Here is a 17,780-nt window from a genome sequence, read left to right as displayed (position 1 = left end):
CATTATTCTGTAGTGACTCTCAGATCCGAACTGCATGTTCCCATTTGTCAGTTAAGGTGGTTGCAGTGTTGTGCCCCCCCACCCCCCGCCCCAAGACATTACAGAGAAACCCAACAGATGTGTTATTTTTCTCTATTTCTCATTAACTCTAGTGTTCACGCTTCCTGTGGACATAACTTTGGCTCATAAGTTTTCTTAGAGGAACTGAATGTTGCCTCCCGTAGATACAGTTGCTCAGTGTAATATGCAGACTGCACGCAGGCGGTTGCTTCACATAGTGAGGAAGTGGAGTGAGCAGTCATTAAATTTGGGCCACTTTCTAGATGAGGGAGGCCTGATCTGTATTTTGGTGGTGGTTAAGGCTAGAGAACGTCCAAGGCAGCAAATGCCACAAGTTCCAGTAGCACAGACCAGTTCCCCAGAGCCACCAGGAGAGACCTCGAGTGTTTATGCAAACCAGTCTGCCATTCAGGACGTCCAGGTTCATGCACCAGGAATACCGGTACACTTAATGACCCCCACATCCTCAGCACAGTTCTTTTTATTCATGACCAAGTCTTGCTCTTCCTGATTCCCTGGCTGTAAGCCCTCTACGAAGGCTTGTGTTTTGTTCTTTCAGCACCTGGTGCACTGCCAGGTACATAGGAGTAAATACCTAATGTTCCCTGGGTGAATGAAGCTTTTCCTCTGTTCATTGCACAGATCCCTTCCACACTTCTCCACGTACCCTTCCCCCTAACTGGGGATAGCTAAGCTCCAGGTTGTTCCAGCTTATTGCTGTTGACTTCATCTGCATGTGGCTTGTCCCTCAACCATAACTACCTAGGCAGCGCCCATATGGTTCAGTCTCAGCAGGATCTGCTGCACCACTTGGTAGAGCTGAGACTGTGCCACTGTCCCAGGGTCATCCTGGTGGTTACCACAATGAGACTACTGAGCAGCTTCTCCTTATTTTGTCTTTGTGCCCCAATCATTACTGAAAGGTGTGTGTTGCTGGTGTTCCTCCTCATTAAGGCTGATGCGTTCTTCCTCATATTTGTTTTCCTCCTGACTAGTCTTGGATGCAGCTGTAGCCATCTCCTGTGCTGGAGTCGATTAGTTGTGACCTGTCTGGATACTCACAACTCTTTATTAGTATTTCTGGTATGGGACTGAGTAGATGCTTTAATTTGGGGGTTAGGAATAAATAACGTGGGATCAGTTGGTCAGTCAGAGAAACTAAAATTTTGTTCCTATTGATAGTATACTTCTAGCCAACCAATTGAAAACCCATTTTGCAGAAGTAAATGTCTTGAATTTTTACACATTCTAAGGACCTCAAATGTTTATAGATGACAAAGTTGTGTGTCTTTTCTTCTAGGAATGAGTTGGAACATCTGCAGTATAAGGTACTGCAGGAAAGAGAGAACTATCAACAGTTTTCTCAGTCAAGCAAAGCAAAATCAGCAGCACCTTCATTTAGCATAAATGACAAGTTTACATTAAATAAAGATGATGCCAGCTACAGCCTCATTCTGGAGGTGCAGACCGCAATAGACAATGTCTTAATACAGGTAAGCAGGAAGTCTGTGTTTTTGGTGGTGTGCTTGGATCTGTTTTGAACACCAACCATATGCACTTATTATTATTGAGCACTTTTAGTTTTAGATGGTAATTTTAAATGTTTTTGGCTTCTTAATTTTCCATTAGATAATCAATTTGCTCATAGGTTATTTGAATTTTAGCTTTACCTTTGGTTTACCCTAAACATAATAAACAAAAGATGGATGAACTTCAGTTTCAGGAAGAGAGAGAACAATAAGGATTTTCTTCTTTTGCTCTGCTCTGGGAGAATCTTCACAGAGATGTGACTAAGGAAACTCCAATATTTAATGCTCTTGTTATACCCTTTTATAAATCTCCAAATACTAAAATGATAACTTACAGTATAGTTTACCCATTAGCCCAGTAGTTTCTAGGTAGGTCAACAGGAAAGACAGATAATCCCAAAGGATGAAATTTAGGGATAATAATGTATAGCTCTGTTCATCTATTTAATAGTTTTATTTACTTTTAAGTTGGAATATACTCAGGAAGTAGAAAAGGATAATAGTAGGATGAATGAAAAACAAGAATAAGATGGAAAACCATAAGAAGATGAGAAAATAATAAATTGGAGCAAGAAGACAAGGTTCAAGAAGATGTGTGGAGAGGCCCGATTCTTACTTACTTGAGTCTCACTACGGCAAACTCCAGGGCAAGGCTGCTCAGGTTGCTGCACTCGGTAGCCTCAGAGCACCGTCCACAGAATCCCGCATAGCAGCATCTCTTAGACACTGCTCCGTCAGGGACCGTGGCTTATCTTCTTTTTGTGTTGCAGGAGAAGCTAAAATTGAGCAACATGAACCTGTGTAATCTGAATGCCCCTCTGATTACTTATAGCCATGGTAACATTTTTAGCACTTACGAAAATAGAAGATGATGCTTTTCAGGGGATAGTAAGAGACATTTTATGATTCTGATAATCTAAATTAGAAAAACATAGGTGATTTATTCTTTATTGTTTTCCAGAAATGTCTGTGATCAAGTGTGAATTAAGAGAATGCATACTCTCAAATTTAAAGGTGAACATAAACTGGAACCCAGGCAGACCCTCAGAGAACATGTTTTGTGAACAATTTGGGAATTTTCTCTCTGAACCATTTCTTTTAAATATTCCCTACAGAGTGACGTCCCGATAGATCTGCTTGATGTGGATAAGAACTCCGCGGTCGTCAGCTTCAGCAGCTGCGACTCGGAGGTGAGTGAAGATTCCAGCAGCCCTTCCCTTCCTCTTCTGCCCCTGCTCTGACTCAGGTCCTGAGGCCAGGAGTAGCTGCTGCCTCTTCCACAGTCACTTGTCTGGTCAAGCTCTCACACTCCAGAGGCGAGGCCCTCAGCGCTGCCCCTGGGCTCCATGGGCCAGGGTCCCCAGTTCCAGGCCCTCAGCGCTGCCCCCGGGCTCCATGGGCCAGGGTCCCCAGTTCCAGGCCCTCAGCGCTGCCCCTGGGCTCTTGCAGCTCTCAGCCTCCTGCTCCTGCCGTTCCAGCTGCTGATGCTCTCTGCCTCCCATCCCGCCTCCCATCCTACCTCCCGCTGCAGACACTGTCCTCTGCCACCAGCGGGGCCTTCCCCCAGCACAAACTTCACATCGGCCTTCCTTTTCCCAGAACGTTTTAAGGATTCCAGTTTCTTGCTGGATGTGAATCTAGCTTCCTCCTCCCTCACTGGCACAGATCTTCACCTTGTAATCACGCCCCAGCTCATCTCACCAGCTCCCCCCTACCCCCCCATGCATTTCTGCCAAATTGAAGTTCTTAAAATGTCCTAACTGCCGGGAGCTTCACACATCCCTGCGCTTGGACACGGTCTTTCCTTTCCCCAGTGCTTCCCGGCTGCCCTAGAACACTTCCCCTGTACCAGCAGGTCACCTGCTGGCTACCACTGCCTTCTGCCCCGTGCTGCCAGGCGAGCTGTCTAGCTAGCCCTGTCCTGAGGGGAGCCGGGGAAGGACACAGCCAGATGGGCTGGGTGTGGAAGGCAAGCCAGAGCAAGACAGAGGTGACCATAGTGTGTTTTAAAAGGGAGGAATGAGAGAGTGGATGAAGAAAAAAGTGGTAGCTGTGTGAAGGAAATATTTTAAATATAACTTCATAGTAAGCACTTTCTTTTTATTAAGAGAAAGTTTTATAATAGTTATTAATGTATAGTTTGACATCCTTTTTTTAGAGTAAAACACAAAGGACCTACATTTTTATGATCATTTAAGAAATAAAATTAGCATGAACTTAAAATCTTTTGTTAAGTTACTATGAAAAACTAATCCATTTACATCACTGCAGAATTATTTGAAATGAGTGTTTTAAACTAATTTAAAATCTATTTCCTAGGACAATGGATTCTTAAATCAGAAAATTTACATGGAGATTTCAAAAATAAAGTAGGAGAAGTGTAACATCCCTCTCCACACTCATCGCTGAGCCAAGCACGTGCCCCACCCCCACCTCCCGTTCCTGAACCTAATCCAAGGCATTTTCTCTCTTTAATCTGTTATTTTATCCATAACTACTTCAGCATATGACATTTATTTGTACATAAGGTATATTTATTTTAAATTTGATCCCTCCTTCCTGTTCACTGAGTTGAAATGATTTAAAATGAAAAAAAATTGAGATTTCTTTTTTATATTAACATCTTTTTAATTTTTTGGTTATTAAAAATAGAGAAATAGCAGTACATGAAAATTGCATGTAAAATATTTCATATTTTGTGGTTGCAATTCATGCACCTAGTTTCTTTTTCTGTGTTTAAGTTTGATATTTAATTTCAAGTAATTACAATATTTGAAGGAACTGGCCCAATTTAATTCAGTAAACATGTATGCCAATAATGTGCTGTTTGCTGGAATCACAGAGACAATATTTTTCTCTTCTCTGCAAGTATTTGTGAAAATCAAAGGCATTGGTCCACATGCCTTTATAACATTTGTGTTGTTGGAGTTTTAGAAGAACTTAATGTTTACAGGATGGAAGGATCATGAACCATAGGGTCTTAGAGAAATTTGAATTTGTTTCATCACTGACTAGTTTTGGAAAATTTCCCTAATCCCTCAGGGCCAGTTGCTTCATCTGAAAAGCTTACTTAGTAAAACTTGGTGCATATGGTTGTTTATATAATAAGAACGTTTGAAACTCACATAGCACACATGATAGGTATTCAGGTGAATGGTAAAAACTTTTATTGATGACATTTCTGTGGTTAAAAACCTGGATTCATCCTTTTCCCCAACTTTGAATTCTTTCCAGTCCAATGACAACTTTCTTCTTGCCACCTACCGCTGCCAAGCAAATACCACAAGGCTGGAACTAAAGGTAAAGATGTTAGCAATTGCCTTTACTTGGGTGTTTGAGCTGTCTTTTCTCCCCCTTGGCATATCACTCGAGATGGCATTTCTTCGGGTTGAACTTCTCCATGGAGAACAAATGGTTTTGGGGTCCACCTTTAGAACGACTGGCTGACATGATGCAGCCTGAACCATCATCTCTGCTCTGACACTCCTTCAGTTACCATTTGTAAAATTCGTGATCATAAACTTCCCTGTAACGGAATTATTTTTCCGTTTTCCATTGTGGGAAGTTTTAAACATACATAAAAGTAACGATCCGTTACTTACCCCCAGCTTCATGGCAGTCCTGTGTGCCGGCACTCGCTCCTGCAGGTGACTTGGAAGCTCATTCAGGATATTTGCCGTTTCGCCTGGGAATACTTGGTAGATATGTCTAAAAGATGATTTCTTTTTTTAACACAGCAAAAATGCTATCAACAAATTTTTAAAAATTCTCTTTATATTAACAAGCATTTAGTGTTCAGATTCCATTGGCTTTTGTGATCCAATCATGGTCTAAATTAATCTAATTTACTAAAGTTATCTGAGCATTTCCCTGATATTTTCCTATTGCCTAAATTTTGCCAGTTGCATTCCAGTGATTGCATTTTATTATCGCCTGTTTTAAGTTTTCTTTAGCAATTTATTAAGTCATTTTTATAATTAAAGATTGAGTATAGCAGACAAATTTATATTAGTTTTTTTGGATTGTGAGGTTTTATAATTTTTTTAGTTTTGATACACCTCTGATCTAAAATTTAAGGACTGAAACTTTTTTTCCTGGTATTGCTGATTATTTTGAAACTTGAAGTATGCTTTTTCAAGACGAATTCTATTATATGATACTTTTTTCACATCTGGTTAGGAAAATTGGAGTTAAATGTAATTTTTTCCCAAAACAATTCATTCAGTCTTTATAAGTTCCCTCTCATGCATCATTGAAAGAAAAATTGAAAAGTAGGATAAATTTATTTCTAGAAGAATTTACTTAAGCATATTGTGTGAGTGATCGAATTATATACCTATTGTATGTCACTAAGCAAGGCTGTGCCAGTAATTTTAAAAGCAGATCTAAAAATTTTTTAAAAAATCATATTCCTTTATACAATTGGATACAATAATTTTAAAGTTCAAAGGAAAAAGTAAATACCTGAAAAGAGCAAGAAAATTATGAGAAGGAAGTAAGGAGGAACTTGCCTTGCCAAAAGAGAAAACACACTTTAAAACCATGATAGCAAAAATAACCTAGCAGCTGGGTGTGGTGGCACACGCCCCTTGTCTCAGCCCCTGTGCGGAGGCTGGAGGATCTTGTGTCCTCACACCTTCAAGACCAGCTGGGCAGCACCATTAGAGCACTGTCTCCAAGATACTGGCCATGGTGGTGATGATGGTGGTGATGGTGGTGGAGGAGCAGAGTATTTCCGAGTGTAAACAAATGGGCTCTATAGCAGAGAAGTGTCTAGAAATAGAGCTAGCACACGTTTATAGGACTTAACATGCGGCATCTCTGTTTAGGGAAAAATTCTACTACATTGCTATTTCTGTTTAAAAATTGGCCTAACTGGCATTCATCTGGAAGAAAATGATGGGGATTTGGGATTAGTTTTTCTTTTTTTTGTGATGCTGGGGATTGAACTCAGAATCAGGGCCTCATCCATGCCAGGCAAGTGCTCCACCACAGAGCTACATGCCCAGCTCTAGAGTATTCTTACCTTTTGCCAAGTGTAACAAATAAATTTAGAAGTACTTAAAGAGAACATTATGTTCCAGATGACAGGTGATTGTCAATGAAAGTAAAAACCATCTGTATGTTACTGTAGAGAAGACCATTGAATAAGGAAAATAGGCAAGGGTCTGGATAGGTAGTTCACAAAAAAGAGAATCAGAATAGCTAACAAAAGAGTTCTGCCTCGCTATTGGGGAAATTCAAACTCAAATAGCAAAAAAGTAGCTTCTGCTTTTCTAACAAATGGGCAAAAAATATTAAAATAGTGAAGACATCATCTCTTGGTAACAGGGATGAGTAAAAGGTCACAGTCAGTCATGGTTGGTGGACTTGTAAATTGTTATAGCCATTTTTGAAGACAAGTAATAGTGCCCTTCAGGAGGATCTATTTAATAGCAATGAAGTCACAGCAACCTGTACACACCCAGTTGAGTACAGTTAATTGCAGTGTTGCTTTTAGAGGCAGTAACATAGAACCAAAGGGAATACTTGTTAATGATTGGCTGGATAATAGCTGGAGTTCCCTGGGATGCTACACAGCTACTGCATCTATTAGCATGGAGGGTGTTCCAGACAAAAGCAAAATGCAGTCAGGTCCCTATGTGCGTATGTATGTATAGATCTTAACTATAATGATGTGGAAAAAGGCCAGGAAAGAGACACACCGAGGGGGCAGGCATTGCCTGCAGTGTGGGACAGGTGTGAGTGGGATGGGAGAGGACGCAGAGCCGGGGTGCCAGAGCCTCCTGGGAAGTCGCGGGTGTACCTAGAGAAGACTGGCTACCTGAACAGCAGGGGTCATCTCTGGGCAGGAGGATGCCAGTGGACTTGTGTGTTTGTCTTGATGTTTCCTTACTGTTGGAATTTTTAAATAATATGAACTGTTATATTCATTATTGAAAGATACAATTTTCGGGCTGGGGAGATAGCTCAGCTGGTAGAGTGCTTGCCTCACAAGCACAAGGCCCTGAGTTTGATCCCTAGTACCGCAAAAAAAAAAAAAAAAAAAAAAAGATACAATTTTCATATAAAATTGTTACACTTCTGATTAAAGCTCTTTTTATTAGGGAGAAAATTGTGCTGCCACTGTAAAAATAAACCCTTTAAAAAAAAAAAAAACCCTTTAAAAATAAACCCCAAAATTGGATTTACAAAGCCTATTTTCTTTCTGTCTTTCTTACCCTGTTATCTTTCCCATTTCCTGTCTTTCTCCCCATTTGGAAACAAATCTTCCTTTAGACTTTCTCATTTAGGTGAAACATTTCTTTATTTTTCCTCACATGCTGAGAAGGGTGTGAGTTAAGAAAGGTGAAGTAAGACATCAGTCAGCTTGGAGACGGCATCTTCCAGGACGAGCAGTCCTGCAGTCTGCCCTGGAGCTGGGACAGCCCGGCAACCTCGGCACTCCCCGTAGGCCAGGTCCTAGCAGCTTAGGGAGTCGTTTTATGTTAGGGGTTTGGCGTTCTTGGGGCATCCAGCCATGTTCAAAATGGCCTGGGAATTTCGGTCCAGATGTGCTGGTATAATCTGTACTTCCCTGCTTTCGGACAGTCAGGAGTTAAGCTTTTGGGAACACTTTTTTCTGTCAGTAAAATTTCACAATCCCTGTATGGTGTAATCCCTATTTCTGAGAAAGTACTGTGTCCCATGAGCTATAGTTATTTTGAAAACTCATTGATCTGTTCAAAAAAATGTCGAGATTTTAAGCTCTTTTCTTATGGACCTTCTACCATATGCTCACACCTCTTTTGAGTACTCTAGAATAGCATGCAGGAGTGTCTGTCATGTGGAGTGGCGCAGGGCTGGGAAGTGTGGGCAGGCCACCTGGAAACATGGTGGATAACTCGGATCGACTTCGCCACTGACCCCCAGGATTGTCCTTAATTCTACTTCCCTGTAGTGGGGAAAGAAAGTAGTTGCTTGGTAGAATGTCACTGTAGCCCTCAAAATAGTACCAAGGAGTGAAGAAATAAATATTTGATAACTTTGTTGAAAATTATAAAGATGTGTTTATGCTGCTCATTGTTCTCATTTTCTTTCGCGCGCGTTGCATCAGATTCGCTCAATCGAAGGCCAGTACGGCACCCTGCAAGCCTACGTGACTCCAAGAATTCAGCCCAAAACCTGCCAGGTGCGCCAGTACCACATCAGGCCACTCTCACTGCACCAGAGGACTCACTGCATTGACCATGGCAGGTGGGACAAGGCAGAGATCCATAGATTTTTAACTTACACACTGTTCAGATAAACTTGCTTTTTATTTCTATAGTGTATATTCTGATAGCTTTTTCTCCATTTAAAAATAATCTTAACTTGTGGTTCGATATTAAAGTATGGGTTTAATATTCCTAATGGATACAAGGTTTTTTTGTCTTATTCTCAAAGCTCTTTTGAGTTGAATTTTCTTGTCTTTCACTTTATTACCATCTCAAGACGATGAGAGTAGCAGTTTTCTCAGATACCTGTTGTAAATACATACATTTAGCTTTTAGATGGCCCAGTAGTTCTGAGTGAACAAGGCTCTATTGTATTGGCCTCACACATTGTATCTCCTTTGTCACTTCACGGAATACTAGTAGGGCAGATAGTGACAGTGCCTATTATTACTGACTTCCAGTGTAAGCCTCTTCCTGTTAGGAGTTTTCAGGACAAGAGAACTTGATCTTGAATGAAAGAGAAGAAAAAGAGATGAGCAATTACTGAATACTTTCTCGGTGTCAGGTAGTATGGTGGGTGCTCATGTATTATTTAAACCTCACAGCAAGATGTCACGTCTCCATTTTACAACAAGAAATGGAAGCTTAGGAAAGCACATAGCTTTGATAAAGAACCAGAGCTATGATTTGAGGCCAAATCCCGAGTTCTTTCTATTGCAGCTTCTAATTTAAATGACATAAGGTGGAAACTTCTTAAGGAAGCCTTGTGGAAAACAAAGAAAATAGATTCTTTGGGGATATCTTCCTGCTTTAAAGTCAAGGTCAGCTTTAATGGTATAGAAGGAAAGGCAAACTGAGTTACAATATGTTCCTGTGTGGTGTCAGGAAGGTCATTTTTCCGGATTTCAGATTTTTCATCTGCAAATGAGATGACTGATTTGGATGATCTCAAAAGTTCTGTCTAGCTCTTCCCTTCCTTAGCGTGTGTCCCACTGAGCTTGCTTCTGAACGTTTTCTTCCCTGTGCTCTTGTGTTCTCTGCCCTTAGTGGTCGCCCACTGGCTTGCTTCAAGTGTTGTGATTTATTTTTCAAACCTGTGTTCCTTTTTTTGTGCTTTCGAGTGACAGGAAGTACTCCCACATCCCTGGGAGGTAGAAGCCTCATTAACTTGCCTGGTGGTTCTCACCCTGCCTGTCTTACCTGAAAGCCCCAGTTCTTTCCTTCATATTATGCTGATTCTTTCCCTAAGGCCATTCATATGTAAGTGTGTCTTGAAGTTCACATAGTGGAAACACTAGATGAACTTTTTAAAGAGATCTACCTGTAGACATTTTTGTGTGTGTGAGGTTTATTGTAATGACAAAGAGCTATTTGTATCACCTGACTGAATGTCAAGACATTGAGCACAGGTTCAGATCGAGACAGATGTTCTTTTTTTTCCTCCATGAAATTCATATCTTCTTTTATTTAATGTGGGAGGTTAGGAAAATCAGTGTTCTTTAAGGTGTTTGTTTGGTTGCTTTTGGAAATGCTGCCTGTGAGTGTGCAGGTGACGCTGAGTACACACCTCGTGTGTGAACTGACTTTCAGACCCACGAACACCCTGACTCTGACGGGCCAGTTCAGCTTCGCTGAGGTTCACTCCTGGGTGGTGTTTTGCCTGCCGGAAGTCCCCGAGAAGCCTCCAGCAGGAGAGTGTGTGACCTTTCACTTCCAGAACACCTTCCTGGATACACAGCTGGAAAGTATCTACAGGTGCGTCGCTCGTGAGAAGGCAGGGTCCGATCTCTATTGGTACAAATCATATGATTAAAAACCCGTACTGTTCAAGCAACTCTGCTGGAAAACAAGTAGGGTTAATGAGGCTAGAAAAGTGATCAGTAAAGATGGATATGCAAAGATCAGTGCCTTTCCTAAATTCCAACAGTAAGAAGAATCAGTTAGAAATAGTTTAAAAAGATCCTTTAAGAACAGGAGTAATAACAACAAAATGTCTATGTGGAATCTATAGGAATATTCTTAATTAGAAATACGGAGGACATACATGGAGAAAGCTATAAAAGACTAGATTAAATGCAGAAACAGGTGGTCTTCAATGTGAAGACACTGCAAGGTGGCAGGCCTTCCCGGATGGACTTGAATATTCATCCTAATTCCAGCAAACCTTCCAGCTGAATGTCGTTGTGTAAAAATAGAGATGGCCTGGCCCCGCAGGTGCAGCGTGTTGAGGTGATCCTGCTAGGTGTGGGTTGCCCAGCCTCACAGGCTCCCTCTGCTCCCAGCTGCACCCTGTCCCTTGCCCGGGGCTTCTCACCCCTCCTCCCCTCCTCCGCCTCTGAGTGTAACATGGCCTTCTCCCTGGGCAAGGCCAGTCTCTGCATCTGCTCCTGAGTTGGACCCCCAGTGCTTCAGGGTCTTCACCTTCCCACTCTTCCTCTGTGCCCTGTCGTTTCTGTGGTTTGGCGTGGCCAGGCTTGGAGGAGGGCAGAGCGTCCCTTGCTCCCCTGAAGGACTGTGACTTCTGCTCTGCCTGGCTGATGCGTCACCATGCTCAGTTCTGGAGGCAGCAGCAAACCAGCCTTTCCCCTGGGAAAGAGGTCCTCAGAACTGTAGCTGGCCTAGGTCCTTAGGGCCACCAGGCGGCCGTGGAGGTGGGGTGGAGGTGCGCGCCCTGTGCCCCAGCCTGTATACCGCAGGCCCTTGCTCTTTACCCCCGTGTCCAACATTCTTTCAACACAGACTCTCTGCGCCCCTCCAGGCTTTGTCTAAGTCACTTTTCTGAGGACTTCCTTGATTCTTTTCTGTTTCCACAGCTTTTTCTCTCTTTATGCTACTGGGAATTGAGCCCGGGGCCAGGTACCTGCCAGACAATGCTCTCCTACGAGCTAACCCCCAGCCCTCCCCTAACATTTTATTCTTATCTGTCTTTGAGATTTATTGTCATTTACTTGAAATGTATTTTTTGTGTAGCTTTTCTAAGTTGTACTATATCCTCATAGGCATTTTTAATTATCTCTGTACGTAGCTTTCCAGTACCTAACATGTGACTTTGGACACAGTAGGTGCTCAATAAATGTTTTTCAGGTTCCTGAACACACTACATGTATTTGGAGCTAGCATAGAGCTTTGGAGGCAGCCATAATTAGGTTCAGCTCCTGTATTCATCAGCTGTGTGACTGTAGCTGGCCACTTAACCCTCTGAGCTTTAGCTTTCTCTTCTGGGAATGGAAATAATAGCACTTCCTTATGGAATTCTGTGACAGTTAAGAGGATAAACCATGTAAGTCATTCCTTAGTGCCTGGCTCTAGGTGTTTACAAACATCACCTGTTAAGTTGAGAGACAGATGGAAGTGTCATGATTTCTATAGCACAGTTGGGATCAGACTATAAAGGTGTATTCATTTTTCTGGAAAAGCCAATCTGCATTGGCCTACAGATAGTCAATATAAATGATCTGTGTGTGTGAAGGCCGAAGAAAAGACCTCATTAAATATGTGAAAGATGGCATGTATTCATTAAGAAGCTTCTGGTCATCACAGTAAGAAAGCAGATGCAAAAGTCTGCAGTAATTTGTCTTGGGCACAACTTGACTTGTGGCTTAGCTGATGTCATCAAACTCTGACCCCTGTCCGTCATTCAGTTCTGCTTGTCTCCAGCTGCTGTAGAGCCACTGCCTCTGGCTAGTTCCAGTAACAGCAGTCCCAGGATGGGACTTGAACCACTGTGGTCGGGTGTGAGATATGTTGCCAGCTGCTTCCTCCTGACACTCCAGAAGTGGATCGAGGCCAGTGCCATTGAAATGATGTGGCTGAGAGGGGAAGAGATGGGGAGAGGGTTTTTTACAGAAAACTAAAGCTCCTGTGTGTAAGCAGGGCGGTGCATGCTAGACATGGGTAAACGGCAGACTGACTCTTGCAGGTCGATATCAGATTTCTTTTAAGGATGAAGTGTATAGTCATGTTGTCATTTGTGTGATCACATCAAAGAAAACAGTTACCTGTGTATGTAAGTAAGTGATTCTAAATGCATTTCGTATGTAAGAGGTAGCTGTTGGAAATATTGATGACAAAAAGAAAAAGTAATTTTAAATGACGTACTTGTACACATTTTATCTTTAAGAGGCATGTATCTAGCATGCTTAGTTTTATGAGTATGTTCAAAACTGACTTAACATAGTAGAAAATGATTCCATGTATAAGTATGGTTTATATTGATGCTATATCAGGATACCTAAAATCAAATGAAACCTAATCAGTTAACTGCTAGTCATAAGATATGTGCAGATATGTATTTATGAAGTTACTTCCTTCTGAGCTTTCTTTCTTTTTTTGTGGGCTGGTGATTAGACCCAGGGTCTATGGCAAGAGCCCCACCACTGAGCTACATCTCCAGCCCTCTTCTACAGCTTTTCTTTTAAAAATATATTAATTTTATAGAAAAGGAGAAGGAGTTTTTAAATCTGACAACATTTCTACAATATCCATCCTAAAAGATGTGCTTTCTAAAGAAGCTACAAAAAGGAAAATAAACCTCAACATAACATACGGTAAAAAAAAAAAAAAAAAGAAATCATTCTTATTTTTTGTAGTTGTGTTACAGTAATAGTGTTTCTGATGAAAATGACTTATCTGATTGTGCCTGGCAACTTCTTGTAGAGATAAATGAAGTGTCGGTCAGACACACTTTAATGCTGATCCACCCGAAGCTGGAATACCAGCTCCTGCTGGCCAAGAAGGTGCAGCTGATTGATGCTCTAAAAGTAAGTGCGTGTTGTGGATTCATACTTTAAGGAGTGGGATTTCTAAGATTACAAAAACTTCAGTGTCATGGGAGGCTGAATCTGAACTCTAACGTGCTTCTCTTTTTAATTTTAAATAAGGAATTGCAAGTTCATGAGGGAAATACAAACTTCCTGATCCCAGAGTATCGCTGTATTCTAGAAGAGGCAGATCACCTACAGGAAGAGTACAAGAAGCAGCCGGCGCATCTTGAGAGACTCTATGGTCAGTGGTCTACTCTAGAATACCTTGCCATATTTCTTTGCAGCTGACTCTTTGCTGAAGATGATGTGAAAGAAGCCAGGCAGAAAGATCGAGAGAAAGGTGATAGCAGCCATCCACCAGTGACAGCCAGCTCATCACACAGAATGTTTCTGTATCTTCCAAGCTTGTTTTAAATTGCGTTGTTTTTACTTGACAAAATGTTAGTGAAAATTCACAAGCGAAATGATCCTGTGATGAAGGCCCATGGTGTAAAGGGAACGTGACTTAGGGAGCACAGCACTTGAGATTCTTTCCATACAGACACTCTAAAAGGTTTAGAATGCAGCTTTTATTATTTTTATGCAAAACTGAATGGGAGACATTTTTATTCTGTGTCATTTTACAGTTTAAGCTTGTTTACTTTGGTGGTGAGAAGTTGAGTGTTTCACAGATCCTATTGAAAGAAGAAAGAGCAGCTGGAGGTGAGGGACACAGAGGGACAAAGGAGGAAGGGGCAGCACTGAACAGCAGTTTGCTCAGCGTCCGTTCCCTGGGCCCAGTGTTTTTATTACTCTTCAATGAAATGAGGCTGCAGGATTGGTTGCCTCATTCCTAGTTAGTGGCAAAGCCTAGCATGGAACCTCCTCACCCCAAATCCATGCTTCTACGCCAGGCCAAGTCTCTGGAGAGTCCACAGTCACTGGAGAGCTTGCTGATACCAATCCATGTCGATCCTGAAGCCTCTCTTGCCTGGTGAATTGATGGTGTGCCCAGAGACTTTCTCACAAACTAATAAGTATATTATACACATATATGTGTACATACAGGTGTGTGTATGTGTGTATGATTTTTTTATGTGGTGGTACTGGGGATTGAACTCAGGGGTGCTCTACCACTGAGCTACATCCTCTGCCCTTTTTTTTTTTTTTAATGAGACAGTCTTACTAAGTTGCTGAGGCTGGCCTCAAACTTGTAATCCTCCTGCCTCAGCCTCCTGAGTCACTGAGATTACAGGTATACACCAGCACACCCACATAATATGTACTATCTTAATGTTTCCTATACAGCAGGCACAGGATCTCTTTTATCTTTAAAATAACATGGAATTGGTGCAGATCTACCATCTCTTATCAGTGACTTTAAAATCTAGAAATTAAAAAACAAAGCTTTTTGCATAAATTTGTTTGGCAACAAAATCTGACTTAATCTGAATGAGTTAATGACAAAACCTGATTTAAATGGACATGAAGTTATTTCTGATCTTTTTTATTGTTCTTAGTGCAAATATTCATCTATGTTGTATATGGTAGAAATATTGTCATGTTTACTTATGAGTTGCTGCCACTGAGGCCCCTTTGATTAATACTATATACTCTTAAGTATATTCCTTTTATTTATTTCTAAAGTGTGGAAAATTCTGAAACACATCTTGCATCAAGGGTTTTGGATAAAGGATTGGTAGAATGAATTATTCCTATTTTAAATCTGTAAAAATTAAAAGGTGAAATAATTTTCCCAAATCTTTGAACCCAGAACTCTTGACCTTCAGGTCAGCATATCAGTGCAGTATTTTAATTTAGATAAGGCTGCTAAGAATTTAATTTGCTTGATGGGAAAAATACTCACTTGTGATGTTATGTATGCCAATAGCAATTGAAAGATGACCGGCAGTTAATTGAATTAACAGTTCATAACCAATTAAGCAGTTGTTAGCTAACTATGTATACCTTGAAACTTGCTTTAAAATCACCCCCAAATATTTTTTAAAGTATTAACCCTTTTAGGTTTATGTATGTAAATAGTGGGATTTCAGGTGCTCAGAAGTAGATTATCCAGCAATTATTTTCATTAAATACTGTGTTCTTGAAAGAATGAATCAATGATAAAATATTTTTCTTTACAGGTATGATTACCGATCTTTTCATAGATAAGTTTAAATTCAAAGGTACCAATGTGAAAACCAAAGTACCTCTCCTGCTGCAGATTCTGGACAGTTATGACCAAAACGCCTTGATTGCTTTCTTTGATGCTGCATGAAAGATAAACAGGGCAACAAACCAAAGAAGTGGTCTTTTTAATAAAATGTTAAAGCTGAATTACAAACCAACTTGTAGCTAAAAATATTGAAATTCATTGATTTTAAGTAAAGCTTTATTTCTTTTGAAAAATGGAACTGTTTAAAAATAAGGAGTTTTATTTTATTTATTTATTTTTTGGGGGGCTGCTGGGAGGGAGTTTTATTTTTAAAACACAAACGGAATGATTATGGGGATATTAATGAGTTTGGGGCAAGTAGATGTTTTAATTTTAAATTGAGAAATTTGGATTTGGAAGCGGGTATGATGGTTCACACCTCTAATCCCAGCTACCCAGCAACTTACTGAGACCTTGTCTTAAAATAAAAAAAGGACTGGGGTTGTAGCCCTGTGGTAGAAAGTAAAAAATTGGAAAATAAAAATATTTACAGATTTTTAAAATAATAGATACATAAATATATGAAAACTACAGATTTCAATGTATTTTTATTTTTGTATATTACCTGATTTGATCTTCACAACTTTTATATGTTTGTGAACTTCTCTGTGAAGTTACATAATTAAGCTAGGACCAGAACCCACGTTCTGGCACCTGGTTTGTGTCCTGGTTCCTGTGTGTCATCAACCAGTTAAAAGTGGAAATAACCTATTGATGATTATTTCTGGGAGTTGGAATTGATTTGCAGCTGTTTTTCTGTTGCTTGGGGACATTTTGTGAACCTGCTGCAGTTGGTGAAGTACTTGACTTGGCTCAGTGCTGTCCATTGAGCCCAGGGACATAAGTGGAGCTTGCTCAGGATGGAGGGTCTTAACTGGCTGTGCTCTCTCCAGTTGATCTCTCCAAGTGTGCACGCGAATAGCGATGGCTTCTGTGGTTTTCTGTTGCACTCGAATCCATTAACTTCACCATTTTCAAGCTACACAAGTTTGGTTCATAAATCTCAATTCATATTTATTTATTTTGGGGTAATACTATATTTAAATGTTTTAAAATGGCATAAAGAATGGAAAATAAGCTATTTTATATTTTCAGTAAGGGTAGACTGGTGAGTTTTTCCGAAAACAGTGATTCTTAATTATATGTCATGGTATGTGCAAGCCTTGAATATTAAATGTAAACTTCGTTAAAGACATTATAGTTGAGTTTTATTCTAATAAGGTCATGTTGTCTTTACTGCATTTATTGTGGAAGTTAGGGGGTGGCAGTGGGGATTTTTTGAATCCAGGGCTTGCACATGCTAAGTCTGCTGTGTATGACTGAACCACACCCTCGATTTGTTTTTAGTATATTTGAACAACCTTAATTTCTAAATGAAACTTACAATTATATCCTAGCCACCGGGATGTCACTGTGTGATTTTGTTGTCTGCCACGGCTTAGGGGAAGATAAAATTTAGTGACTATTTAAAGACAAAAATTAGTGACTATTTAAATTTCTTGCAATAAATAACTTATCCATTATCCAAACTAGTGCAAGGTGGCATCTTAAATTGATAGCATCTTCATGAGGACAAAAGCATTAAGACAGAGCTGAAGACTTAGCTCAGTGATAGCGTGTGCTTAGTGTGTGAGAGATCCTGTGTCCAGTGCCACCCAGCACAAGTTTCAGCCTCCTATGAGTACAATTGGCAGGCTGCCACCTACTGCGAGCAGCGTGTCAAGCGATGCATGTACATTATTAAATCCTAATGAGAGCCCTAATACGTGCAGACGTCGTTACTCCCAGTTAACAGATGAGACCGCTGAACTAGACACGGAATAACTTGGCCTTAGGAACTCAAGTGCCAAGGCTGGAGACTGGGGCAGCATCCTGCAGTTGCTGGAATTTAATTCCGTCAGTCCCAAGAGGCTTAGGGACGTACCGGGCCTGGGACGCCTGGCGCAAGCCCCCGCCCGCGTCCGTCCTCCGTGCGCAGCCGCGCTCGCTGCTGCGCCCGTCCTCCCTGCGCGGTCCCGCCCAGCCTACGTGCCCCCGC

General features: G+C 41.0%; 1 protein-coding gene across 2 annotated transcripts in view; it reads left to right on the top strand.

The window, feature by feature from the left end:
• Positions 1–16,913, top strand: part of Bbs7 (Bardet-Biedl syndrome 7) — a 43,466-nt gene extending 26,553 nt beyond the window's left edge. The window contains exons 11-19 of one of the 2 annotated variants that reach the window (XM_047566898.1): positions 1,361–1,553; positions 2,705–2,779; positions 4,824–4,889; positions 8,686–8,825; positions 10,376–10,540; positions 13,223–13,332; positions 13,442–13,545; positions 13,666–13,789; positions 15,672–16,913. In XM_047566898.1, coding sequence (XP_047422854.1) covers positions 1,361–1,553; positions 2,705–2,779; positions 4,824–4,889; positions 8,686–8,825; positions 10,376–10,540; positions 13,223–13,332; positions 13,442–13,545; positions 13,666–13,789; positions 15,672–15,805 — 1,111 coding nt within the window. In that variant the 3' untranslated portion in view covers positions 15,806–16,913. The remainder of the gene's footprint in view (positions 1–1,360; positions 1,554–2,704; positions 2,780–4,823; positions 4,890–8,685; positions 8,826–10,375; positions 10,541–13,222; positions 13,333–13,441; positions 13,546–13,665; positions 13,790–15,671) is intronic. The other variant, XM_047566899.1, reaches the window with a different exon arrangement.
• Positions 16,914–17,780: the final 867 nt, after the last annotated feature.

Source organism: Sciurus carolinensis, chromosome 10 (genome assembly GCF_902686445.1).
Source record: "Sciurus carolinensis chromosome 10, mSciCar1.2, whole genome shotgun sequence".
Classification (NCBI taxonomy): Eukaryota; Metazoa; Chordata; class Mammalia; order Rodentia; family Sciuridae; genus Sciurus; species Sciurus carolinensis.
Note: the sequence above shows the minus strand (reverse complement) of the source record. Positions and strands in the feature narration are given on the sequence as shown.